The 26,314-nt window shown below is 37.2% G+C and overlaps 3 protein-coding genes across 4 annotated transcripts; 2 read left to right on the plus strand and 1 right to left on the minus strand.

Moving 5' to 3' along the window:
• Positions 1-13,848: 13,848 nt before the first annotated feature.
• On the plus strand, positions 13,849-18,876 carry LOC113336874 (serine/threonine-protein phosphatase PP-X isozyme 2). Its single transcript, XM_026582565.1, has 8 exons — positions 13,849-14,112; positions 15,343-15,495; positions 16,829-16,891; positions 17,000-17,085; positions 17,585-17,660; positions 17,740-18,008; positions 18,092-18,170; positions 18,331-18,876. The coding sequence occupies exons 1-8, from the start codon at positions 13,972-13,974 to the stop codon at positions 18,379-18,381; spliced, it is 918 nt and encodes a 305-aa protein (XP_026438350.1). The 5' UTR covers positions 13,849-13,971; the 3' UTR covers positions 18,382-18,876.
• A 1,432-nt stretch (positions 18,877-20,308) lies between these two features.
• LOC113336770 (protein IQ-DOMAIN 1-like) lies at positions 20,309-22,554 on the plus strand. Of its 2 annotated transcripts, XM_026582449.1 has the most exons (7): positions 20,332-20,391; positions 20,600-20,696; positions 20,862-21,179; positions 21,262-21,468; positions 21,546-21,659; positions 21,766-22,125; positions 22,223-22,554. In XM_026582449.1, the coding sequence occupies exons 2-7, from the start codon at positions 20,625-20,627 to the stop codon at positions 22,340-22,342; spliced, it is 1,191 nt and encodes a 396-aa protein (XP_026438234.1). In that variant the 5' UTR covers positions 20,332-20,391; positions 20,600-20,624; the 3' UTR covers positions 22,343-22,554. The 2 variants fall into 2 exon arrangements, with proteins under 2 accessions (XP_026438233.1, XP_026438234.1); XM_026582448.1 differs by having other exon boundaries at positions 20,309-20,696.
• Positions 22,555-22,707: 153 nt separating this feature from the next.
• On the minus strand, positions 22,708-26,046 carry LOC113336769 (mannan endo-1,4-beta-mannosidase 6-like). The gene is made up of 5 exons (XM_026582447.1): positions 25,579-26,046; positions 25,298-25,495; positions 25,081-25,203; positions 24,299-24,510; positions 22,708-23,519 (listed from the first exon to the last, which is right to left on the minus strand). The coding sequence occupies exons 1-5, from the start codon at positions 25,963-25,965 to the stop codon at positions 23,105-23,107; spliced, it is 1,335 nt and encodes a 444-aa protein (XP_026438232.1). The 5' UTR covers positions 25,966-26,046; the 3' UTR covers positions 22,708-23,104.
• Between the last annotated feature and the right edge of the window lie 268 nt (positions 26,047-26,314).

Consider the following 26,314-nt stretch of genomic DNA (forward strand, 5'->3'; position numbering starts at 1 on the left):
AAAAAAAAGAGAGAGAATTTATTTTATTTTTTTTAGAGACCTTCCATTTTTTGTAACTATTATTTTTTTTTTATTTCTTTTCTTTTGCACTTTTTTTGGACTTTGGACTTGGACAATTATTTTTTTTTTTTTTCAAACCCTAAGGAAGGGTACATTAAATATAAAACTGTTTGCAGGGAAGGACGACGATTACAATATCGTCTCGGCCCCTCGGGTTCGCACATGACATAGGAGTCGTGGCCGAGTCGACTTCAGCGGTTCTTCGCCCAACTGGAACGGGAGGTAAGTTTGTCGAAACACTCGCGAATCCCCTGTCAGCGAGTTACTGTCTTCCTTCGTGTGAATATATGTCGAGGAACTGAATACAGATGCTTTAATTTCCTAGTAAAGGGCAAGGACTGGCCATACAAGATAAGGGTTCGGATTTCATCACCGTTCTCTTCTTGCCCGCCTTAGGAAAACGATACCAAACGCGAACCTAAGCTTAAAATACTGACTAGAACGAGACCTATAGGGTAACGAGCTTAATAGGAAAGTCGTTCGAAAAATATTGGTTACTCTTTTAAGCATACTTCGAAGTTCATGATGGTTTCTGTGAGTTGAATGCGTGACTGTGCCGCATTGTAATGCGGTGAGGCCTTGGGTATCAAAGCTCCACGCAGCTTCCCTCGCCTATATTCAACTTACTTTGACTCAGATTGATTCCAGAGGGGTTTGTTTAAATTGTAACGCATTCCCTTTCGAAGGATTAGAAGCTGGTCTAGAAACAATCTAAGTGGAGCCATCATGCTTTTTGTTTGCTAGAAATCAATAGGTTTGTTGTGGTGAAGTCAGCCTTGCTTGTGTTTGCATAGAACTTCCCTTCCTTTTAGGACTTTTCTTTTTCTTTTGTTTTTCTAGTGTATGCCCGAGGTTATTAGAGAGCGGGCTTGGAAAAGAAACACTCTAGGTCGTTTGATTAGTGATAAACCTAGTAGTTCTTCTTGTGAAGGCGGGGAGCTCGAAGACTCTTCTTTTGAGAATCCCGTTTCTGGAAACTTCAGTTTTGAGAATCTATCTCTATGTGAAGAAAGTATCCCTAGTACTTCAGTTGTGCCAGCAATGACAACTTTGAAAGATTACATGTTCCCAACTAGGACCAATCGAGCTGCGTGCATTAAATTGCCAGCCAATACGGCTAATTTCGAGATAAAACCTAGTATTCTTCAGATGATCCCTATATTCTTAAGAAAAGATGATGAGAACCCTTATTTTCATACTAGGTACTTTGAGGAAATTTGTGGGACAGTTAGAATAAAAGACCTTACTGATGAAGTTTTGAAACTTAAGATGTTCCCCTTTTCCTTGAGAGATAAAGCCAAGACCTGGCTGAATAACCTACCATCTGAATCCATTGAAACATGGCAGGAACTTATTGCTGCTTTCTATATGAAATTCTACCCTAAGCATAAAACTGCAGTTGTTAGGCAGAAAATTAGTGCTAGTGTGCAACAAGAGGAAGAGTCTCTTTATAGGTTTTTAGAGAGATTCAATGATCTCTTATCCCAGTGTCCTCACCATGGATTTGATAAGATGAAACTTGTAGAAATTATTTATGAGGGTTTAGACTATTCGACCAAAGCCATGGTCGAGTCTATGTGCGCTGGTGAGTTCACTAGTAAAAATGTTGATGATGCTTTTACCTTCTTAAGAGTTGTCGCTGAAAAATCCCAACAGTGGGAGTCTTGTGTTCAACCCCCTAAAAGACTCTTGGTCAATAGAAGTAGCACCAATGTGGTAGATACAAGCTTCGGGTCAGATGCTAAGTTTGCTGCTTTGTCTAGAAGGTTAGAAGCTTTGGAATTGAATCATCCTAAACATAGGTCTCTTGTTGAAACTGATGATAGTATTAGAGCCTCTCAAGTCTCTAGTTGTGGAGTAGAACCCAATAACTCGTTTTGGGAAGGTCATGTTAGTGAAGAGCAAGATCATGCTGTCTATAACAATGCTAGGTTCGAGAACCGTCAGAAGTTTGACCCATACTCAGAAACCTACAACCCTGGTTGGAGAAACCATCCTAATTTTTCTTGGTCCAAGGGACAGAATCAAGGTCAGCCTAGTAATACTCAGCCTCCCCCGGGTTTTGGTTATACTCAGAACCCTTCAGGTCAAACCCAGTTTCAGAACACTTCTGAGAAAAAGATCTCTACCTTAGAAGAAGCTATTACTATGTTAGTAAAGAACCATGATATGTTATCAGCTAACCACCTTAGCTTTCAACAAGAAACCATGCAGAACCATAAGGATAATTCTCAGACTCTTTCTAAATTAGAACTTCAAGTCGGCCAAATAGCTAAGTATTTAAGTGAGAGAGAAGAAGGTAAGTTTCCTAGTCAAACTCAAGCCAATCCTAGGGGGGTCCATCAAATATCTTTAGTTGGTGAGGAATCATCAAACCATGTGAACTCGATAAAAACCCTCAGGAGCGGTAAAACAGTGGACAATAAGGTAGCCATGCCTAGTGAACATACCGTAGTTCCACCCTCTACTTCCCAAGAGGAACCCATAACTGAGGAAACTGAAACAATTTCTAAGGAGTCCCAAGAAATTCCTGATAGGACTATCTTTGTTCCTAGAGCCCCATATCCTCAGTTGTTAACCCCAACAAAGAAGGAGTCAACTTTAAGATAATGGAAATATTTAAGAAGGTGAACATCAATATTCCTTTATTAGAAGCAATTAGGCAGATGCCTGCTTATGCCAAGTTCCTTAAAGATCTTTGTACAATAAAGCGTAAGCTTAATGTTCATAAGAAAGCCTTTTTAGCTGGTCAAGTAAGTTCAATTCTTCTAAACCAAACACCCCCTAAGTATAAGGACCCTGGATGCCCTACCATATCTTGTGAAATTGGTAACCACACTGTCGATAAGGCATTACTTGACTTAGGAGCTAGTGTTAGCTTACTCCTGTATCATGTATACACCCAGCTAGGTCTTGGTAAGTTGAAACCGACCAAAATGACACTACAATTAGCTGATAGGTCTGTCAAAGTCCCTCGGGGTGTCATAGAGGATGTTATGATTGAGGTTGATAAGTTTATTTATCCAGTGGATTTTGTTGTTTTAGACACCCAGCCAGTTCAGGACCCAAGTGCTCAAATCCCGGTGATTTTAGGTCGCCCATTTTTAGCCACAGCTAACGCTGTCATCAACTGTAGAACCGGACTTATGAACATATCCTTTGGTAATACGACCACTGAACTAAATGTCTTTAATATTACTATACAACCTTCTGAGAACGATGATTTAGAAGAAGTGAATATGATTAGCACTTTAGTTCAGGATAATTGGCTTGACACTTTACTGGTAGATTCTCTAGATGATTTTGAGGAAACCATTCTCTTAGATCAGATGTGTGATCAATCTTTAGAAGAATCTCTTGAGTATTTTAAAGATTCTATGGACCCAGAAATTCAGGCAATATTTTTAGGTTTGTCTGAGAGTAATGACAACCCTAAGTTTGGGGGTAGAGAACTAGAAGAATCTCTTGAATATTTTAAGGACTCTGAAGATCCGGAAATTCAAGCAATAGTTAGAGGTTTGTCTTTGAGTAATGAAAACCCTAAGTTTGGGGGTAGTGATGGTTCTTGTGATTATCACGTATCCCTAATTAGAGTCCCTAACTTGGGACTCGAGCCTTGTGTGTCTGAGATATTACTTGAGTCTATTCAGACTCCTCTACCCGATCCTCCTGATGCCGTCCAGGAGGTAACCCAGGTATTAGAGACCCGTTTTTCGGATGAATTTATTTTTCGAGACACACATATGAAGTTCAATTACGCGCCGCAGATAAACCCAGTTGTCTTGACAGAAACCTTAGATGAGGACGTGCTCCTTCTTTTCATTTTTCTAAACCAGTGCAGTTGTCTCATACTGGTGTCTGCTCTATTTGGTCTTATGGACCCACAATTGTTTCGACTATTGATATATGACTTTGGAAGGTGACAATCCTTTTTGAGGTATTTGATGTCTGGCTGAAGACTTTAAACTTAGCACTTCTTGGGAAGTAACCCAATATTCTTGCGACACGGTAATATGTTTCCTTATCTTTTTTGCTTCAAGTGGTAACAGTTTCTCCTTGTTCATGCTTTTAATTTTATCTTTAGAACATTGAGTACAATGTTAGATTTAAGTTTGGGGGTATTTTAGTCGCATTTTTGAAACTTCTAGCGTCACATGGTATCTGGTTAGCTAAGTTTACATACTGTTTCTCACCGAAAAGATAGAAATTTGAATGCTAGAGATAACAATCTATTGAGACATTAGAGAAAAAGACATTGAGATCCTTGAAATTCAGGAGAGAACTTGTTCCTTTTAGAGGGTAACCGTGATGGACCTAACCATCCATGATGGAAAGGCAAGTAGGTCAGGAAATGCCAGAAAGACAAAGCAACCTCACAATGTAGTCTTAGTTACTAGATTACGACTCTCTCTCAGTAGAAACTTATCATCATCAACAAGCAGAGCGACATCAAAATTTATGAAGAAAGTTGAAGACGTTTAAGGTTTAGAAGCAACAATAGAAAAGAATAATTCAAAAAAAAAAATCAAAGTTGAAGACTTAGTTACAAAAAGTTATAAGAACAAATGATATAAGTTGTTGAAGTTCATGATACCAAGACATCACAAGTTGCGAAGATCCAAGTTCTAAAGTCCTTCTATCATGGCCATTTAAATTTTTGTCTTGTTATTTTTTGTGTTGAAAAAAAAATAAAAAAATAAAAATGAAAAAAATCATCGTTACGTTTTGTTCAATAAGGCCAAAGGGAAGTAGAAATTTATAAGTCAAGCAAGAAATCGAAGAGAAGAGTTAATTGTCAAGGTTCTATGAGGTTCGATAGTTTATCATCAACAATTGAAGACCGAAGAGGATGTTGTTTCTACTGAGCACTATGAGAGAGTCAAAGAAAGATACATTTGGTTGCTTTGTTAGTCCGCTTTCAATCTGGCACAAGATCTTTCTAACACTGGTTTAATTCATCACACGTAATTAGTACAGCTGTGTAGCAGATGTCCCTCTCATCTTTATCTCTCTCCTAATCTTATCCAGCTGTAAATCAGCGGACGCATCTTACAATGTTTATCTAGCTGTGTAGCGGATATCTATTTATCTAGCAGTGTTGCGGATGTGTCTTCCCTTTTCTTTAGTCAGCTTTAGAGTTGGCTCCTTTAATTTCTCTAGCATTCTAGTTACTTGGAGATAGGTTGAGAATATGTATGTCCTCGTAGCTCTTTGGATACTTGTGACCAAGTAGGAGTAATGGTTTTGTGGGTACACCTCTAGTAAACCCTCCCGAGATTAACTCGGTTTTATTTTCTTATTATTAGTTTTTCCCGAGGACTAGCAAATAATAAGTTTGGGGGTATTTGATAGACACATTTTTGTGTCTAAATTGTACTCAATGTCTCTATTGTTAGTGCTCGGTTTTTGTACTAATTTTGATGCTTTGTGTGTTTGTAGGTGTTTTTGGAGAAACACTTGTGTGGAAAAAGTTGCTCAAAACGTGCTATTTGGACTCCCAGAGAAAAGTATTAAAGGCACCCTCAATTTGGATAAGGGGCACCTCAGTTGGGCACCTGCTATTCGCACCCCCAGTTTGGTTAGGGGAACACCATCTTCTACCTTTCAAATCTGTTTTTGGCGGGAAAATCTGGTTTCAAATAACCAGAATTAGGGTTGGCAGTTTGGACGAGAATGAAGGAGACTCAACGACTGAGAATTGTTGGGATGACTTGAATGGTGGTAACAAGCGTGGTATGGTCGATTTCGTCAGCTATATTTGGCTAGATTCTCGGTGAGAAGAAAACAGGGGAGTGCGTAGTTGAGAAGAGTTTTTCACGGGATTGTACGTGTTTTCTGTGCATGGCGTAAGATGGATGTGTGTTTAACTACTTCTGGGACGTGTTTCAGACTAATTGGAGTGTGTCAGATGTGCAAAGACGCGTGAAGATTCAAAACAGGGAAGAAATCTACGTGTCTTGCATGGGAATATTTGTTAGTAACTGCCGGGAATTATTTGGAGTTATGAGAACATATTCTCGGTCAGAATGGGTATATATAAGCTGCTAGCACCACAAAGAAGGGATGGAGAGTTTTGGGGGGAATAGAGAACATTACAGAGGCGAGAAAATCAAGTTGCAGAATCAGTATTGCTGCTGCTGCATTTTCTGAAGAACACGAAGAACAGACTATCCACAACAGTCGTTTATCAGCAGTGATAACGACACTAAGAGTGGGTCGTAGAGCTACAGTAACAACGACGGTTTCTTTGTGTCAATCTCTGTAACAGTGGGCTTGCAACACCATAAAAGTGTTGCAGTTTCCTGGTTTATTCAATTTGTCTCCTTTTCATCATTTGTAAACCATTTTTGAGCAATGAAATCTTATTCTGAGTGTTTCCATGATGAAGAGCTAAACCAACGATGGGACGACGGAGGAAACCAAAATTCATCATGCGGTAATTCATTTAATTTTTTATTTGACTATTTGCATTAAATTAAAATTAAAAAAAAAAATTCTTAATTAATTGTCATTTCGTTGGCTATTTCTATCTTTTCCCATATAAGATCTAATAGTGAGCTCTGATACCAACACTATAGCGCCTCCTAAGCTAGCAGCTGACTAATCCAAGAGATTAACTAAATAAAGAGGCACTAAGAATCTAAATCATTTACTTAAACATTCAATTAAGAAATCTGTTAGAAAACTTAACCCAAAACCAGTCCCACTATGAAATATATATATATACAAGGATTCCTCTCAGATGATACATATACAATAATTATTTGGTTTACAAATAAAATATACAACATAATAAACACAGCAGAAGTTAACCAACTAACGAAATCAACCTTTGAAGCTTTTGCTGCGCAGCTGCGCAACTCTGATCTGTCTCTGGAACTGAAAGTGGGAATGGGTGAGCACATCATCCCTAAAAGGGTGCCCAGTAGGAATAACATTTAACTTTAAAGTAATCATAAGCAAGATTTGGAAAGCAATAATGTTTTCCCAAACATTAAAAAGTGACCAAGTCATTAAAATAAACGAACATGTATACGGACAAACTCCTTCTTCAAACAACGTATAATACTCGTGCTAACCACACTCATTAGCTATTGATATCACCAAGACCATAATGACCCACTCTAAGCAATAAAAGTTGAATTCATGTAGATATAAATATGAAGGAGCGTATCCTATATACCACAAGTGAAAATTCTCATTTCCCATAACAATTCATATTGACAAACAAAACATTACAAGTCCTTTCCAAATCGTGGAAAGATTCACAGAATCAACAGAATTATCATAATGCAATTTAAACAAAGCATTGAATGAACGGACAGACAATAATGGTTACAAAAGGGTCAAATGTATTCCCACCTCTTTTGATGACAAGCCACGCCTACCTCGAGATCCACGATCCACTGGTTCATCCTTTGAATCGATCGTTGTTAATATAGACTAACTGCAGTTGCAGCTCTAATCTTCTACAAGAGATTCAACTCCACACACACATCAAACCTTTATTCCTATAACTCAATCATATAACATCAGATTCTCAGTCAGTTCTCATCCATCCTTACAACAAATTCATCACCACTCTAACCCTTTCCTACATATTACAACATTGACACCAATCGCATACCCTGCAATTCACACTAACCCCATAACTTTGCAATTCAACTCCCTTAACCACTCCATTTCATCATCACCAACATCTCCAACTTCACATCTGTGATTTCTCAATTCATCTACCTCATCTTCCTGAAATTCACATCTACATTTCCATTCTCTATTTCATTGTCACTACTTTTTCAGACTTACACAACAACACCATCCCTTATTCAGTTCACTATAACCCAACACAGCTCCCTCAATTCAACCTCCAGTCAATATCAACACCAAGAAATCAACCACACTATAACATCCTTCAACTCTGTCTCAATCCTATTTCATACATATAAGCTTCAATTGGGATAACATTGTCCATCTTTAATATCCACATTTACCCACTCATTCCACATCTGCTCAAACAACACATACAGGACTCGAATCTCATAATATGTAACCAGCTATCTCTGCACCAGTAAATACCAACACTGACAGTTCCATTTTTTTGCAACAACACCATCAATACAAACATGTTCTTCACCACAAGCCAATAAACATTCTTCCCTGCCAATCATCTCAAAACAACATCAACAGATAACCAATTTCATTTCCATCACATACCCCATTTATCTAACTCAACTATAAATTCATTAACAATCACACAACTTCAATATAAACACAACCCAATTTAGATATCATCATTTCATCCTCAATTCTATGAAAACAGATTGAAATAAGAGAACCCTTATTTACCTTATCCGATTCTTCTTGGATTGAATCAACATCTGAACTGACACCACCATCACCAACTGGTTTCCTCCATTGTATTCTTCTTTTCTCGATGTCAGACTCCTAATCTTCATCACCATCTTTTATTCTCAAACACCCTAATTTCTGATTCAATTTATCATACAAATGAAATTAACCCAATACATCCAACTAAACTTCAATTCAGAGCAAACCCAACCTTAATTTAATCTCCTAAAACAACAACTTCCTCTTTTTAATCTTCCCTGAGCTTTCCTGTGAAACCCCAACTCTTCATTTACTCAAGAACAACTCTATAGCATCTAATTAACCCCATCTCGATCCTCAATCAATTAAACCTACTCACTAATTCTTCTTATTCATCACAAATCGACTTCTAGTTCATATGAGAAACCCTAATTTAATCTTCTTCAATTGGCCACTTCTTTTAATTCAAAACCTACCACACCACAATTATCACCACCAGAAACCCAACCATGATCTTTCTACTCTTGATTCGGTCTCAGAATCCTCATGCAGAATCGCCGGAGCGATGAACAGAAGCAGAAGAAGAAAAAGAAGAAAGATGAAGAAGAAAAAAGAAAGAAGAATGAAAAGGAGAAGGAATAACGAGTCTTATCTTCTCATTTAGGTGTTGACAAGATGAGGTTGCCCGGAAAATAAAAGTTGGATGCCTAAATAACACTTTCCACTGAAATAACGATATTATCCTTCACACAACTTGGATGATTCCTTCTTCGCTAGGTATCCGAATGACACGATCCAGTAGTCCATTTTGCGTAACTTTTCGAGATCTATTCAACGGTACTAGTTTCGTATCTAAATCGTTGTTAGATTAATTAACATTCGTGTTAAACTAATCGAGTTATTAGCGGCTAAGACGTCTCTTGACTAGTCTAATAGCGTTGACGAGCTTGAGGGTCTTTACAGATATGTGTGCCCCCATAGTCAATGCTTTACTCTTTAGTTAGATATAACGTTTAAATACAATTGTCATTTCCTTAGTGATTAAAAATCACTTGTTTACTCCATATATTTCTCCCCATTTTTGTCACAAAATGACAAAAGTTCGAGCAAATAAAGGACAAACCGAAAGGATATTACAAATCTAATAGACTTGTAAACAACCTATAAGAGTTAATCACAAAGGTTTGACATACCATTTTGGATAACCAATCTTAAAACCGAAACTAAAAAGTAATTTAGTTTCAATACGTTATCAAGGAAATAATTTCTTGAAGCAATTTTCCGTATAATCCAACAATTTGACTAAGAAACTTAATTCCATTGTTGAATCGATTGCGTATGTACAATCCTTGTTTCGATAAGACCAAAATAATGATCAGAATTAACTTTATTTTTCTCATCAGACTCTAATTATTCAGACAATAACTTAGACCTTTCCCTTTAGACAAGACAAACACTAGATTAATTAACTAGTTTTTCTTGTCAAGGCATTCAATTAGACTTGAATAACCGAATCCTCCAATTGATAAGTCTAACTAAGATCAGAATTAACTTAGTTTCTCGTATCCTGAATCAATTGGACTAAATGAATGATCCCGTATTTTGTTAAGCCACAAACAATAGATACAAACCAAAATAAATTGACCCGCACATTATTTTCTTAGCCGGAAGCAACTGAAATAAATACATATATTACAACACCGCGATTGCACCGAATTTTGTTAAGAAAAAATACTTGATACACAACAATAAAGAAGATAGCAAACAATAAGCCAAATAAATTGACATAGTTTTTCTTAACCGAAAACAATTAAATCACATAAACAATCCATACACAACATAATGGAACATATCAATTGTACCAAATTTTTGTTAAGAAAAAGAAAAATATATGCAATATAAACAGGTTTTTCTTAAACATGAAAACGATTAACTAACAAATTTGTTACCTCAATTTCTGCAGCCACTCTCCCCATAAAGATATATCATTAAGCGCAAGTTCAAATAAAAAATCTCATCCAGCGTGTTGTCATCCTCTCGCAAGAACAAAAGATGCATGATAACATTGAGGGATGGTGGAATACCACCTCTCATCTAATTTGTATTTCCTCAAACCTCAAGATTAATGAGGTATTCGGCCTATTCCTATGCACATGCCAAACTGCCGATTTTGCCACTTTAGCACCCACTATGGGTATGCCAAAGTGCCAAACATATATGGATATGTGACAGGAATAGCAGTCAGGCATACACGATGGAGTCTCTAACGAGCGATAGAGTGTCCATCACTCGTTGGTCATTCCAGCGCCAGCGATGGTGAAGTTGTTGCTCGCTGGAAATATCATCGCTCATCAGTTCCTCATCCAACGACTACAATTTCCCTCATCTATAAATACCCAATTTAACGCTCATTTCAACTCACACCAGAATTATCTCTCTAGAATTTACCAATCTCTCAATTTTCCTTAAATATAAAACAAGCACACCTTCTCTAAAATTCATAATTTCTTGTAATATGGATTCACAATCTCAAAGTCAAGGCAAAGGTAAAAAACAACAACAATGTTCTTGGTGCAAAATACAACATCACAGAAGTTGAATGCATTTGTCATAATTATGTTTTTTTTACCCAAGATTGTATCGATGGTGCACAACAACATGATAACACCATGTGGGAAAACATATTTCGTTAATATGAAGAATAAACCATGAACATCAATTTTCGTGATGCAAATGGGTTGGCAGAACGGTTCACTGTAATCAATAAGGAAGTCGCCTCTTATGTTGGATTGATAATGTAAGCAAGAGAGGCCGGGAGAGTGGTCTTGTGGATTGTGATGTTGAAAGACATGGTCGTACAAAATGACAACTAAAACATGGCAAACAGTTCGCTTTCGAAAGTTGTTATCATATTTTCAAGGTGTTGAACAAATATAATCCAGAATTCCTAGCAGCTAATCAACAAGTACCTAAAATGTCACCATACAATTCTTCTCCCTCAACACCAAATTATTCACCATTTTCAACCGGTCCATCAAATTCTTCACCAGATACCCTAAGAAACCTAAATGTTAACTTAGTTCTCAATAATGATGGTAGGAGCAAATTATTAAGGAGAAACAATGCAATACTGGTTTGAAAATTAGCTCAAGAAGGTGGAAGCTCCGATGGATTTAACATGGCGGATTTCATAGAACATCAGAAGACCGTCGAGAAGCAAAGAGCGGTTGATAGGAAATTTCAAAACAGATAGAGTAAGAAAAGTTGCATTTCTCAAGAAAAATTTGTGAATGACTATGACAAGCATAACATTTTTCAAGCAGACACTTCAATTATAAACCCCCGACAAAAACATGTGCGGCAAGTCGAATTTGACAGGATTCAAGCACAGATTGAACAACAAGCTGGATTTAATAACAACCAACCTGGTGGTGATGATGATGAGGATGAATTCGATGTAGTACAACCTCTAGATAATTGATGTATTAATTTAAGTTTTAATTTGAAGTGTTGCACTTTAATTTGATTTGTTGTTGTTGCATTCTACTTAATATTAGTTTGAAATGAAAAGTTGACTAATTTGAAATGTTCTTGCAGTCTACTTAAACAAGTTTCACTTACTAACTTAATATTGAATAAAACAAATTACAAACAAATTAATAGAGAAAACTAAAATACATAACTTAATAACCACGCTCACCTGCTCTTCCATACTCTGCCCAAAGATTCATTCTCAAATCTTCTCTTAAACCGTCATACAAATTCCGGTTCTGAATGTAATTAGTCATTTGCACATAATTTCTTGCAGGAACGGCTCTTTGTGGTTGAATATCAGGCCTCATATCGTCATCTTCATAGATAGTCCACTCCTTATCGCGACGGGTTTCCTAAATTACCATGTTATGAAGAATTATGCAAGTGAGCATAGTCTTGTGCATTTCACGAGGACTCAACTCACGATATGGCCCACAAATGATAGCGAACTTCCTCTTCAAAATTCCAAAAGCGTGTTCCACATCCTTCCTCACTGTCATTTGGTGATCGTTAAAATGCCGGTACGAATGGCCCAATGCACCGACAATAGGCTGACGGTAACTCTGAACCAAGGTTGACCATTTTGGGTGGATACCATCGGCAAGATAATACCCATGAGTGTATTGATGGCCATTGATCATGAAACGGACTTGGGGGAAAATTCCATACTTCAGATCTTCAAACTGAGGCGACTTGTGCAAAACATTAATATCATTTTGTATACCCGGAAGACCAAAGAAAAGCCTACCATATCTAACAATCATAAGACGCATCAGCTTTAAGGATAACAGTTGGTTCTAGATAATGACCCTTATATTGACCGACCCAATAAATAGGGCATCCTTGCCATACCCAATACACACAATCAAGACTACCTAGAATTCTAGGAATCCCCATTCCTCATTCTCCCTTAATATTTCTCTAACATGTTCTTCGGTTGGTTTTTCGTAAATATGTTGGACCAAAATGATGAATCATAACTTCACAAAAAAATGAAAGGTAAGTGAATGAAGTTGTTTTACCCATACGAAGGTAATCATCGTTCGCATCCGCTGGTTTGCCATGACCTAGAATCATCAAAGCCGAAGTAACTTGTTGTTCAAGACTATGACCTCTAATAGTCAGTGCATCAAACTGGTAATTAAATCGAGGTACTACTCGATAAAGATCTTCGATAATGTTTTTCACCAGATGCCGACGCATGCGGAATCGACGTTCGAAATGTTCATCAGAATAACAATTGGGAAGAAAATAATCATGCATCAACTTCTTGTGGTAAAATTCCCTTCCTCGATACGTATATCTTCTTGAGAATACTTCTTTTGGCTCTGGAACTCTAGGTATTCGGCCGAGTGTACGAGCATCAGAGTGTCAATTAGTTTATCATCTTCACCTTCCTCTTCGTCAAGTTCTTGCAACCTCCTTTGATGCATTTCTTATTGTAATCTAAACCGATCCATAATAACATTCCTCTCTTCACTGGATCTCGCCAAAATATATGTATTAGTAGGTGTGAGTGATTTGAAGAAGTATATGGGCATACATATAGGAAAAAATGGGGGAAATAGCCGTTGAGCGATATAGTGCCAAACGAGCGGTATAAAGAAAATCGGCCGATGGAATTTATGACGCCAACTATATTCACATTGTCACCAACGCTTTAATGAGTTTTGTTCGCTAGAAACTTTGTCGCTCGGTGGTTTTCCATAATGACGCAACTCGTTTACCATGCCACCTAATATGTCAAACATGTTTTTTTTAACATGTGCATAGGAATAGCCCTTGGTCTAACAAATTTCAGAAGCCTTTTTTCCCTATTATTTTTTGTTGGAAAAAAAAAAAAAATTACCGAGGTAATACGGAAAAAAAGATACAAGAGCGGGCAAATCCAATCGTAAGCGGCTGTACTTATAGAAAAAGTGAGGACTTCGATTTTTTAGAAAGAGAAAACACGAGATGAGAGCTTAAATAAAAAACACCACAACAAGGGTTCGTTTTTCGGTCTGAGAGAAGAAGAAGAAGGAAGGAAGGAAGAAGAAGAAGGAAGCGATGTCAGACCTAGATAGGCAAATAGAACAACTCAAAAGATGCGAACCACTAAAGGAATCTGAAGTAAAAGCTCTTTGCTTAAAAGCTATGGAAATCTTAGTTGAAGAAAGTAATGTTCAAAGAGTTGATGCTCCAGTTACTGTAAGTTCTAATCAAAACCCTAGAGCTATTCTTTTCAGCTAATCTGATTTGGTATGAGTTAAAAGAGTATTTCATCAGTTTAATTTTTTTGATTTTTGATTTTTGTTTGAGTTTATGGTCGATCTGTTTGGATTTTAAACCTAGAAAATTGGAGATTTTTTTTTGTAGATTGGGAAAAAAACAGCTCTATGTAATTTGTAATTTGTACTCGGTAATGTTATTTCTAGGTTTTGGAATTTTAGGAGAAATTTTGTGATTAAATTCGATGTGAAGTGAAAAAGCTCAGTACATGCCTTTTTTTTTAGTTAGTGAAATTCTTTCTACGAGAAATCAATGCTATACTCTAGGGAAGAACTTGAAATCAGTAGGTGACACTTACAGGAGGTACTTGGATTTCATGTGGACGGGAGAAAGCAATTTCTGATAAGCCACACGGGAAAAAGTAAATTGAGTGTTACATCTGATAGTGTAGTTTTAATTTAAGGTTTAAAACATCATAGTCAATATAGATAGTTATGATTGTGTATTTGCCAGTGATTGAAATTAGGTCTCGTAATGTTTCAACGTAATCCCCCAACATATGAGGTTTTAAGCCTCAATGGTTTTGTGTATTTAGTCAAGAGTTACACCTAGCTGGCACACATATGAAGCTGATCCAGCGGCTGAATCTTTCGGAGAATCATTTTATCATGGGAATTTGAATTAGTGACAAATGTATGAAGGAACTAATGTGAAGCATAGACAATCCTTGAAGTATATAGAAGTAACTAATGACTCCAACTTTAAATACAATCACATTGATTTAAGCATTATAGATACTCGTATTTTGTAAAGTATGACAGTTCTAACTTTTTGCTTTTTGTTTAGTATGGGATTAGTTATGTCTAAGAGTGCCCATCACATATCTGTATAAAGTAAAAGATAGTACAATTTTGGGGGAGCATTGGCCCAAGCTAGCCTAGTGTTGGATCCATCCATGATAACTTCAGTTGTCTAGGAGAAATCCTTCAAGAATTTTTGTAGAGGAAAAATGAGGTGTGCCTTATATATATGCACACAAACATGTGTCTTGGTCCTGGAAAAAGATAACAAGTCAATCTTTTCTACTTGTTAATTAGTTTCGGGCCTATCTCAAACTCTTTTCCTCTTATTGTGTGCATGAAATTGACGCCATGGTATAAAGTTATTTTTTATTTCATTTACTTATAATCCCTTTTTCCTTTTCTATAGATTTGTGGTGACATCCATGGACAGTTCTATGACATGAAAGAGCTTTTCAAAGTAGGAGGGGATTGTCCGAAGACGAACTACTTGTTTCTTGGTGATTTTGTTGATAGAGGATTTTACTCTGTGGAGACATTTCTACTGTTACTAGCCCTTAAGGTGACATTAAACTTATTTCCTTAAGGATACTTATTGATATTTATTTACGAGAGCAGATCTGTGCTTATTTTTCTTACTTGGGAATTATGACCCTACAATTTCATAGGAATCTAGGATTGATTATGTTCGCGTAGTTGGTCAGTTATCTCATGCAATGGATCTTCATGGGACCTGTTGTGTTTGAAATTCATCTTAGCAAGTGTTAGGGAAGTATTTGATAGCGTTCTTCATTGTAGTGTTGCTTTTTGTCCATCATTATTCCTGTCACAAGAAATATGGTTTATATAAATGGTTTCTGCTAGTATTTCCATCAGTCTAGTGTAATGCTTAAAACCAAGTGCATTACGTTCTCATAGCGATGCAGGTTTTCAACAGATATTCATAATTTTATTTCATCCTGGCATATTAATCATATCACAACTATATTATGTTGAGACAGCCCACAATATAGTTGTCAAGGCATAATTGGTTGCTCTCACTGCTTGACCAGTTTTTTGATGCCTATGGGTGGCTTATGTGCATTATCGGGTGTCCTCAACAGTTCAACTCCCTGAAAGTCTGAAAAATAATTTAAATAAACTACTCTGAGAAGTCATTCCCAGTTAATCTCCTCAAATGGTAATAGTATTGCGCATAAATATCATGGTTTATATAGTACATCTTGTTACTCGTTAAAGAACGCTGGCTGGCAGATCACTTCAAAAGCTTGACAAATTGGTGCGGCAATAATTACTGTCGGTGTGCAAACGAACCTAGCAAACTAGAACAAACTGGCAACACAATGGTTCTCTTGTTAATCTAATGGTCCGTATGTCTATTTGAGGACCTAGTAAGTGGTGATAGTATAGTTAATCTTATGTTCTATATAGTGTAATGTTGGATACTTGGGAAGAGGGATTTATGGTATCAGGAGTAGAGTGTAATGGTAGTGGTAGACATAGAGTGAGGGGCTGTTGCTCATGGGTACCTAGAAATGCATTATAGTACTTGCAGCTGTATGGACTATGTAAAAATTACTGAAATGATTTCGGGTGAAGGGATATGTGAAAGTTAAATTTATAGAATTTATGTATGTCTCACCAGCAAATGGAGAAATCACTAAAATTCGGTCTAATTTGCCTGACATGAACTACAACTTGTGGTTACTCGGATTCTTGGAACTAACTGTAATAGCATCTGGTTGGGCCTCTTACAAGGCTTATGTTGCATGAATTCTAGTAAACGGCGGTAAACTACGTGCTGTAGTCTAACACTCCGTGAATCTTAATCACAGCTTTATATTTTTGTGATAGTACTTCCTGGAACTTTGGATTAAACCTTTCCTTACTCGCAGGTTAGGTACCCAGATCGGATAACACTTATAAGAGGAAATCATGAGAGTCGGCAGATCACACAGGTTGAATTCTCACATGCTATTTCATGCAAGCCTCACATGCTATTTCATGAAAGCCTTTCCACTAGCTTATCATATACATAACTTCTATTTCTTTGTCGTCTTTGCCAGGTTTACGGATTCTACGATGAATGTCTCCGCAAATATGGTTCTGTAAATGTTTGGAGATACTGCACAGATATCTTCGATTATCTAAGGTTGATAGTTTATCTTCTCTCACTAGATATATGGTGTATGTGCTCGATCTACTGTGAAGAGTGTCTGAAATACAGAGCACGATTAGTTTTGGATTAGGCTTCTCATGCGACTGATGCCTGCTGTGCATCTAGCGACTTCCACGGTCCTCTTTATGCTATGCACTTGGAGGAACATGGGTGCTTGATCCCCATCAAAGAAAAATTCACTGTGCGCATGAACATGCTACAAACAAGGGATTTGTTGTTGCATATCATAGTTCAGTGTTCTTTTTATATCTAGTGTATGTGCTAGTAGGGGTGATAAGAAAACACAAAGCCGATTTTCTTAATCAGGGACTTGAAAGATCTCAGTGAAGAGAGGGTTTCTCATAAATGGGAACCTAGAATGGATGTTATGCTGATAGACTGACCTTAGAATGAACTTTGTGGATACCCTACATTTCATCTTTCCTGTTGAACTTAAATTATGTCTCTGATATGTCGTGATGCTTTCTTACAGTCTGTCTGCACTCATCGAGAACCGAATTTTCAGTGTTCATGGTGGTCTTTCTCCAGCTATTTCCACACTAGACCAGGTCTGATCTCAAACCTTCTTTGTTCATTACTAACTTGTAGCCTGTGCTATCTAATAATTGACTGAATTATATTCGACAGATTAGAACTATTGACCGGAAGCAGGAAGTACCTCATGATGGTGCCATGTGTGACCTTCTATGGTCAGACCCTGAAGACATGGTTGATGGTTGGGGTTTAAGCCCTCGTGGTGCAGGGTTCTTGTTTGGTGGAAATGTGGTCACATCTTTTAACCACGCAAATAATTTGGATTACATTTGCCGTGCTCATCAGCTAGTAATGGAAGGATATAAATGGATGTTTAACAACCAGATAGTTACAGTATGGTCTGCTCCAAACTATTGTTACAGGTTATTATCTTCTGCTTTGTCCAATTATGCAATTTATGATCCCCTTTATGAAGCAGTTTGTACTCATTCTTGGATGTTATCAGATGCGGTAACGTGGCTGCTATTCTTGAGCTGGATGAGAATTTGAACCATAAGTTTCGGGTGTTTGAAGCAGCTCCACATGTTTGTGCTTTAAGACTCTTGCTCTTTTTTTCACTTCATTTAAAAGGGCAGCAGATGCTCTTGTTTGTCAAATGTAGTCTGCTATTTTATCTTTCTTGTTAAAACTCTTTAACTTTTATGATTATTATTAAGATTGAAGGATTCGAATACAATAATGCAGGAATCTAGAGGGGCTCCTTCAAAGAAACCTGCACCAGATTATTTCCTCTAAGATTGAATTGGAAATGTTCTGGAATATTATCTTCGAGTGCATTTGAGCTGAGTCATGCGTTGGTAGCAAATTGTGTGGAAGGCAAGCGAGGTGAGAGATAATGTAACGGCTCTATAAATGGCCTTAGGGGGCCTTCCATATTGGAGCCATTGGGTCATGATCATCTCTTATTGATGTCGTGTTTGCGATTTTGGTCCTTTTTCTCTTAATTGGTGGGGGTGTTTACAGTTTTATTTGTAAGAAAATGGAAATGTATTTCTTTACACATATATGAGTTCATTCATTGTAATAGATAGAACCCCTAGGTCACACGCCCCACCTGCAAAAGACAAATTTGAAAAGAAAGGGTTCAGATGAAGAGACGTGGCAGGAGAAGAGGATTCAAGCCAGGGTGATGTTTTTCGTATTTTTCTCAGAAAATTAATCATGAAAAATCATTTGCAAAAATATCTGTATGGTCATTTCCTAATGAAAGAGTTTTTGATTGTTTGATTAGAGCCTCTGTTCTCTAGAAACTTGTCAGTGGCGTGAGGCGGAAACTAAGTAAACCCACCATAGAATAATCATGCCCACTTTCATTTTCAGATAAAAAACTCTTGGATAAAGGTCAACTGTGGTGATTTTTGATGGGAGACCTTGCATACATCGTTGGTGATAAGTATGTTTCATCCATACTTGGTCTGCCATTCCATCTTGATACATTCTCAAAATACAAAATACGGTGAGCATATTCTATTTGGAGGTATGGTAGGTACACTGATAGATGGGATGAAAGCATGGTGTTGGTGTTGGTAGGTAAATAGTGTGTTGTGTGGTGTGTCAAATGACGCACACGCCAGCATATAAACGTTCAGCATCCTTTCATTGTGGCTGCGGCCGGCGGCCGACACCATCTTGTGTGCTAATTAGTCCAAACAGCAGGGACAAAATATAACTTGTTATGTAGTGGATGTAGGGTGGTTATACAAAAATACAAATGTAAGAAAGATTATTCTAAGCTTAATCAGGGGAATTGGAATCCTATGTATATGGTTCTATTTAAAACAAAACTAAAGTACGAAGAATGGAAGGTTTGACAATTGAAGAACAGGTGGTGATCAAGAAGAGAAATTAGATGCCATCGATATGATTGGTCCCATTTCCATGGGAAATTGAATTATTAATTAACAATTGACAGATCCTATCCGTCCTTTTTTCCTTCCTTTTCTTGCCAGTTGCTTACAACTTAACCAACTTAATTTTTTGTTTCATCAAAACTGACCATGGAAACTGACTTTTGCTCATGTAGTGCTGCTCTAAACTGGAAATAGAATGGGAGGTTGAGCATAGTCCAATGTAAATGCACGAACATTTTTTGTATGCCATTCAATATTAAGTCTTTGCAAAGAGGCATCTCTCACTTTTCTTACAAACCCTTACCACCACTAGTGGTAATTTATGCATCTGACAGTCACATTACTCAGTTGTTGCTGATTTTTGCTTATACTGTAAGTTTTACGGAAAAAAGAATAAGTTATGTTATTTTGGTGTACGCTCCGGTCTTTATCTCGTAATTATTATTATGGTTACTTAAGCTCATACTCATACTCGTAATTATTATTATGGTTATTTATGCTCATAAGCAGATACCTACCTCATTGACAAGAATTTAAAAAATAAAAATAAAAAAAGGGCACGGGCAAAAAGATATTAAAAATCATGAACCAAACAGCAAGTAAACTTTAGCTTTGCTAGAAGCAGTAGTATTAGTAGGGCTTCTCTTTAGTGTCACAGACCATGTGCACAAAAAAGAAGTTAGTAAAATATAAACCAAAAAAGAAAAGCAATTCTATGTTTCTGCACTTTCACAAACATATCACATCTTTATGAAACCCCTTCATTTTTACTCTTTCACTTTACAAATATATATATATATATATATGCTTTTGGTAATGATGTGTTGTTAGCTAGGCTTGAAATTCCAGCTCTAAAGCTGTGTGGAGTTCTCATCAGTTCCTTACTTGCTAACATGTGGGATGATCTCTACTTGAAATTATTTTCCTAATCAGTTTTAAAAATCAAGTATTATTATTATTATTGAGTTATTAAAAATTGAGTTGGTTTTCTTTTGGTTTTTTAAACTCCCTACTTTTCTACTTTGGGATGTATCTTCTTTCATTTCTTGGTGACATATAAATATCTTTATATAAATTAACAAAGGAACATCAAAACATTTCAGAATTTCACTTGCTTTCTGAGGTGAAATGGGTCTAACTGGAGGTATAGTCAGGATTGTCTTCACCAAGAACCGTTCCGTCAGTTCGCAGGATGGCAATGTACGTCTCTTTGATTCTTGTTGTTGTTGCTGCTTTCACTTTTGGTTTGGATTTTCACAGTAGAATTCTGTTCTTAGTCTGTCACTGTCTTTTTTTTTCTTCTGGTTATTCAGTTGAAGTTTAGAATTATCAGTTTTTTGTTCTTAATTTGGTTGATCTTATTAGGTGAGGAATTATGGTGCGGACAAGAGAAAATGGATTTCTGTCAGATCTTATTTGTGTGGAGATGAACAATTCAATTCAGTTGTTGCAGAAGAGGATTCAGCATCAATTAGGAGTTCTGAAGCTACTGTAACACAACCAATAATAGAAGACGAATTTAATAGTGAAGCTGAAATCGGAAGCGAAGAGAGTGAACATGAGCCTACCGTCGTCACCGAGGAGGAAACACAGAATTCACCCACCAAATTCTCAAACGAAGATATTGCAGCTGTGGAAGATAATGCAGCTATCGTTATTCAGTCGGCCGTCAGACGCTTTCTGGTTCGTTCTCCCTCCCACTTCCACACTCATTTCCTTTGATTTCATATTCTTGTCTAAGTGTCAGATTATGTTTTTTGTTCAGGTCAAGTGCCAAACTCGAGTAGTTATAGACATGGAAGTTGTGGAAAATGTAACTGAAGGAAAACAAAGTCCAAGCAGGGAGTCAATAGCTACATCAATTGAAGCTCAAACAGGAGGTTCAGTGGAAGCTCTTGCAGTTCGCGAGGAAAACATACCGTTTCAACACCGAATTCAAAAGAAATCACAAACCAACATATGGAAGCTAAAGGTAATTACCTGCTTAGTAGCAAGAAAAAAGCATTAGTGAAATGATATACATAATATGCCATGTTTTGTCATCTGCAGGAAGACTGGGATGACAGCACTGTAAGCAGCAACATTTCTAAACTTAGGATTCAAAACAGGCTTGAGGCAACAACGAGGCGCGAGAGAGCTCTAGCTTACTCGTTTTCTCAACAGGTAATACTCAATGCGGGAGGGTCTCTAGAGGTTTATTAGCAGTGAGCATAATGATTTTCACTTCTTTTACTGGGAAACAGTGTGACTGGTTGTTATATGTTGATAGCTAAGGATATGTTCAAAGAAGAAATCATCACGGTCGGATTCTTCAGAAACGAACATGGGTTGGAGTTGGCTAGAGAGATGGATGGCAACTCGAATTCCAGAAGCCTCCTCAGTTGATGATCGGATGAGCAGTCGGCTTGAACCCATTTCCACTGACCGTAGACCGATAATCATTAAGAGAAATTTTGATGCACCTGGGGAAGAGGAGAGTTGTGGATCTAACAAGGTATCACTCGGGGTTGATATCCTCACAATACCTGCACCCACTGCAACTGAAATCTCCAAACCAATAAAGAACACACTGAAAGCTACCAAGAATGGACCCAGGCGTAAGAATGCGTCCAACACGCGATACTCGAAGGTGGAGTTCAGAATTACAACTACTAATTTTTCCCCATTAGTTGGCTAAATCAGTTCCCATATCCTCTGATGCTGTTGGTTTTTCCGTTTTGTTACAGGCAAGCAAGAAAAGTTTAAAAGAAGCTGAGAAAGAGAGAAAACACAAGCAGACACACCATGGGACTGCTACAACAGAAGTGAAATGCAAAGACGCAGTAGTATCCCAGTTACCTTCATAACTGTCAGCGACGGAGAATAGTTCATATACATAAAGCTTTTTAAGTGTTTCTCGAAAAGATTGGCCTGTGCTTCCTATGTAGGATTTCCTTTTAAAGGAGTTGACTGCTAAGTTTGTCATAGTTTTCTGTTCTTGTAATTTCCAAGCTTAGAGCTGCTTTCTCAGACAATCTCTGCAAATAACTAATAAGAATTATGAGTCCTGAGTTCAAAATGTCATTGTTAGTATGCCAATTAGCTGATATACATCTATCCATTCCGACTGAAATCAAGTCCAACAGAGGCACAAGTAAACAGAGAGAAAGATACGAAGGAGATAAATCTTACGGAACATAAACTGCAAATGTTATGCAAGAAACATTCAATCTATCCACAAATAATTCAATTTCATTGATTTCTCTGTTAATACAACAACTTCTAGTTGCTGCTCAAAGAAGGAAAAAAAGAATAGTATAAATTTTATTCACACTGGCTATACTTTCACCTTTACGAACAACCGGCACATCAGCTGGATGTTGCTATCACTAAAATCTGAATACAAAGTCTACAATTTCTTCATACTCAATAGTGACTATCACAATTCAAATCACACAAAATTTGAAACAGATGTTTGACAATCTTCACTTATCTGAAATCGAAATGTTGGGCACCCACAAAAGAATACTGCATATGTACCTAATCAATGAACTAGTTTAAAGTCTACTTCTACCATTCAAACTGGTGGGTGGTATTCGGTATATACTAGTGTAAACTAACAAGATATGTTAAGATTTCAGTCCAAAACAAGGGTCCTTATGGCGAAGTCTCCTGGTTGGTTCACCTTTGTCAAATATTCTCCTTAGCCTGCAGGATTGTTCAAGTATCAGTTTATACGTAGATGGATGATCCCAAGCTATAAGCGAAAATTGGTCGCCATAGTGCTCCTCCACCCCCTCAACAAGTAACTGCCAAATCAAGGCTCCTGCTCCAGCCTGTCCCTTCTTTGCCGATTCAAATATTTTATTGTAGACAGTCTTCAGTAAGAAGTCTTTATTGTAAACTCCTTTGTTCACCCGCAAGGAAGAGCCAACTTCTGTGAAAAGAACTGGCTTTTTGAGCACATGATCACCGTCAGTCACATGAGAATCCACCCAGTGTGAAAGATAATCTGCTTTCTGTCTCATATCTGCTTCTGGGATCCTGAAAAAGAAAAAGAAAACGTGTGAAGTTTACCGAGATGACAGGAAGGACATAACCCATACTATGAAATCGATTTTCTGCACCCTCTCTAACGAGTGTTCACTCAATATCATCCATTGATTTAACTTTAGTAGCTTAGCACGCGCGGTAGTGGGTCAGTCATTAAGATTTTAGCCAATCAAATGAAAAGTCAGATTAACAATCTTTAAAGCAGTGTGTACAATGTTGAATTACTATGGGGTCAGTATCACTCAGAGCTTGATTTTAGCTGACTGCTTACATGATAGTAGGGCCTTGAGTGTCACAATGGTGGATAGCTTTTACCCCTGGAAAGATTGTAACTAAGTATGTTGGACCTTTTGTACCATTTCTAACTACCTATGTCATATAATAACTCTCAAAACTACCGTTCTCCCTAAAGATTATGAAACAACGTCTTTTCAACAAAATACTAGCATCCCTTGGCCATACATAAATACCCCTCCCCACAGTTTTTGAGATATTTGCTACTGTGTAAATCTGAATGAACCAGTGTCTAGATCCACCGGGATACTTAAATTTAGCTAGCAAGTTAATCTCTCCAGACTAAGAAACATATTTAACTACAAATCAGACTTTTAAGGATAATTTATGACCTAGACTGGTCAAAAGACTGAAAGCCTAGGTCTAAAGATGATTCATAATGACAAAAAGGATGTATATCTGGTCAGAAATCATTATGGATGATGGGACTCTCATCTGCATTCTCAAATAAATAAAGCATAGACAAGTTTACTAACCAACTATCTGGGTATGCATGAACTGATGCAAAGTCAATGTTTGCAACTGCTGAATTCGGAATAAAATCTAATCCAAGCAAGCCTGCCCACTTTCCAGGATTTATTGTAGATCTTTTGGATGCTTTTGGCCCATAGAACCCTTCAAGTCCAACAGTCACCAGGTGATTTTTGTCCAAACTTTTAGTAAATGCAGCCATCTCTATAATCCAAGACTGCACACCAATGACGAGTATTATAACAACAAAGTTAGCCCTCAAAAACAAAGTAACCATATAAGTTGACTAGGGATCACGAAGCTATGCAGTGGCTTAACAATCCTAATTCTCGGGACCAAGAGGACTCGTACAAGCCTTTGAGGGATTTTGTTGGCCAAGACCATGGGGGAAGATTTGGTGTGATGGTTTTGCCGAGTTACTCTTTGATATTCTAGATAAAAGCAAAAATAGAAAAAGAATGAAAACATTAAGTGAATTAAAGATCTCCTACTCCAAACTCCAAAGTAGCATAGTTGGTTTATGAAAACTATACAGGAAATATACATACACATTTAGTGAACTGACAAATGACAATTATAACATCCAACTTGTTTTGGATAAGTGAAACACATGCAAGAAAAGAAGTAGGATATGGTAGTTGTTTCAAATTAAGAACCAAACTAAACATGCCCCCGCGAGCCATGTACAATTTTCAGATTGTTTTTTTGGAGTTTGGACTCAACAATTAAGCCAGTGCTTAAATGGAGTAATATAAAACTGCAAGAAGAATGTGTTCAGCTGGCTCACCTGAAGAACAGGAGCTGATGAATTGGATATGCATCTTGGCTCATTCATGAGTTCCCAAGCAAATATTGCTGGCTCCTCGGAATACTTGACTCCAGTTAAAGAATTCTTTCTAGTCACAACAGCCTGCAATACACATAGGAGAACCAAGACACATTGAAAAAACAACACACTGTAACCCAAATAATGTTAAATGAAACCTGTTTTCCATCGAAAGTACCTTAATGTAATTTTTATAATAATCTTTCACAGTTGGATGTGAGAAAAATGAATCATTTAAAGATGTGACATTGGCTCCAGCTTCTTTTGCCCATCTCACATATTGAGCTTTACCACCAAAAGCATCTAAGTTATTTACTAAACTAAGAATCAACCTTATTTTATGCCTCCTTGCTTCAGCTATTACAAAATCCAACCCCTGAAATCCAAAAATTAAAGCCAAAATTCAAAAATAAATAAATAAATAAATAAATTTAAAAAGAAGAAGATGAACCCCCATACCTGAAAGACTTTTTCATTAAAAACCCCAGGAGATATCTGAAGAGAAGATGGATTCTTGCCATCGCTAAAAGCCCAAGTTCTACAAACAGTCATACCCATTTGAGCTCCTCTTCGAATCATTTCAGTAACCCTTTTTCTTGAATCATCCCAGATACTTTCTTCTAATAACCAATATGAATTCCATCCATTCACATACATAGTTGATTCATTGATTCCATCATCATCTTTGATAACAAAATGAGTTGAATTTGTAGTAACAAAGTTCATCTTCGATAACCATAATACTGGTAATTTGAATTTGACACCAAAATTCAAGTAAATAAGAGCAGCCGTAGTTAGAAGACCCAAAAGGGGGTAAACCCTTTTTCTCCATGGTTGTTCTACCATTTTCTTAGGTGGTGACTTCTTGGAGTAATCCAGACACCATGACCAGAGTCACCAGACTTTTTCTTTTCTGGTTAGGTAAATGGGCGTGCTTTAAGCACCTTTTACCAACTCCTAGTATTCGGAAACGCTACTACCCGACACTTTTGTTGAATTCCCAGGTACACGCTGTAAAATATTTTCCCAGGTTGCACTGCTAGTTGCAACCACCGGCCACCAGGTCCACCACCTTCACGTTGCTCGGTTGGGGAAATATTAGCGGGCACAGAGTTAGGTTTCCTCTTCCAGGGGAATGTATTCAAAGAAGAAAAAAATAAAATATATCATGCTTGAGCAATTATTTCTTTTAACA

This window comes from Papaver somniferum, unplaced genomic scaffold (assembly GCF_003573695.1).
Source record: "Papaver somniferum cultivar HN1 unplaced genomic scaffold, ASM357369v1 unplaced-scaffold_154, whole genome shotgun sequence".
Lineage (NCBI taxonomy): Eukaryota > Viridiplantae > Streptophyta > Magnoliopsida > Ranunculales > Papaveraceae > Papaver > Papaver somniferum.

Bases quoted from the DNA above. Each gene is read 5' to 3' on its own strand.
- LOC113336874 (XM_026582565.1), top strand. From the start codon at position 13,972: ATGTCAGACCTAGATAGGCAAATAGAACAACTCAAAAGATGCGAACCA. The intron at 17,086-17,584 runs GTTGATAGTTTA...GCTTTCTTACAG, and splicing joins GATATCTTCGATTATCTAAG to TCTGTCTGCACTCATCGAGA. The intron at 18,009-18,091 runs GTTATTATCTTC...GGATGTTATCAG, and splicing joins GCTCCAAACTATTGTTACAG to ATGCGGTAACGTGGCTGCTA.
- LOC113336770 (XM_026582448.1), top strand. From the start codon at position 20,625: ATGGGTCTAACTGGAGGTATAGTCAGGATTGTCTTCACCAAGAACCGT. The intron at 21,469-21,545 runs GTAATTACCTGC...TGTCATCTGCAG, and splicing joins CCAACATATGGAAGCTAAAG to GAAGACTGGGATGACAGCAC. The intron at 22,126-22,222 runs GTGGAGTTCAGA...GTTTTGTTACAG, and splicing joins CCAACACGCGATACTCGAAG to GCAAGCAAGAAAAGTTTAAA.
- LOC113336769 (XM_026582447.1), bottom strand. From the start codon at position 25,965: ATGGTAGAACAACCATGGAGAAAAAGGGTTTACCCCCTTTTGGGTCTT. The intron at 24,511-25,080 runs GTGAGCCAGCTG...ATTGGTGTGCAG, and splicing joins CATCAGCTCCTGTTCTTCAG to TCTTGGATTATAGAGATGGC. The intron at 23,520-24,298 runs GTTAGTAAACTT...TTTCTTTTTCAG, and splicing joins CATGCATACCCAGATAGTTG to GATCCCAGAAGCAGATATGA.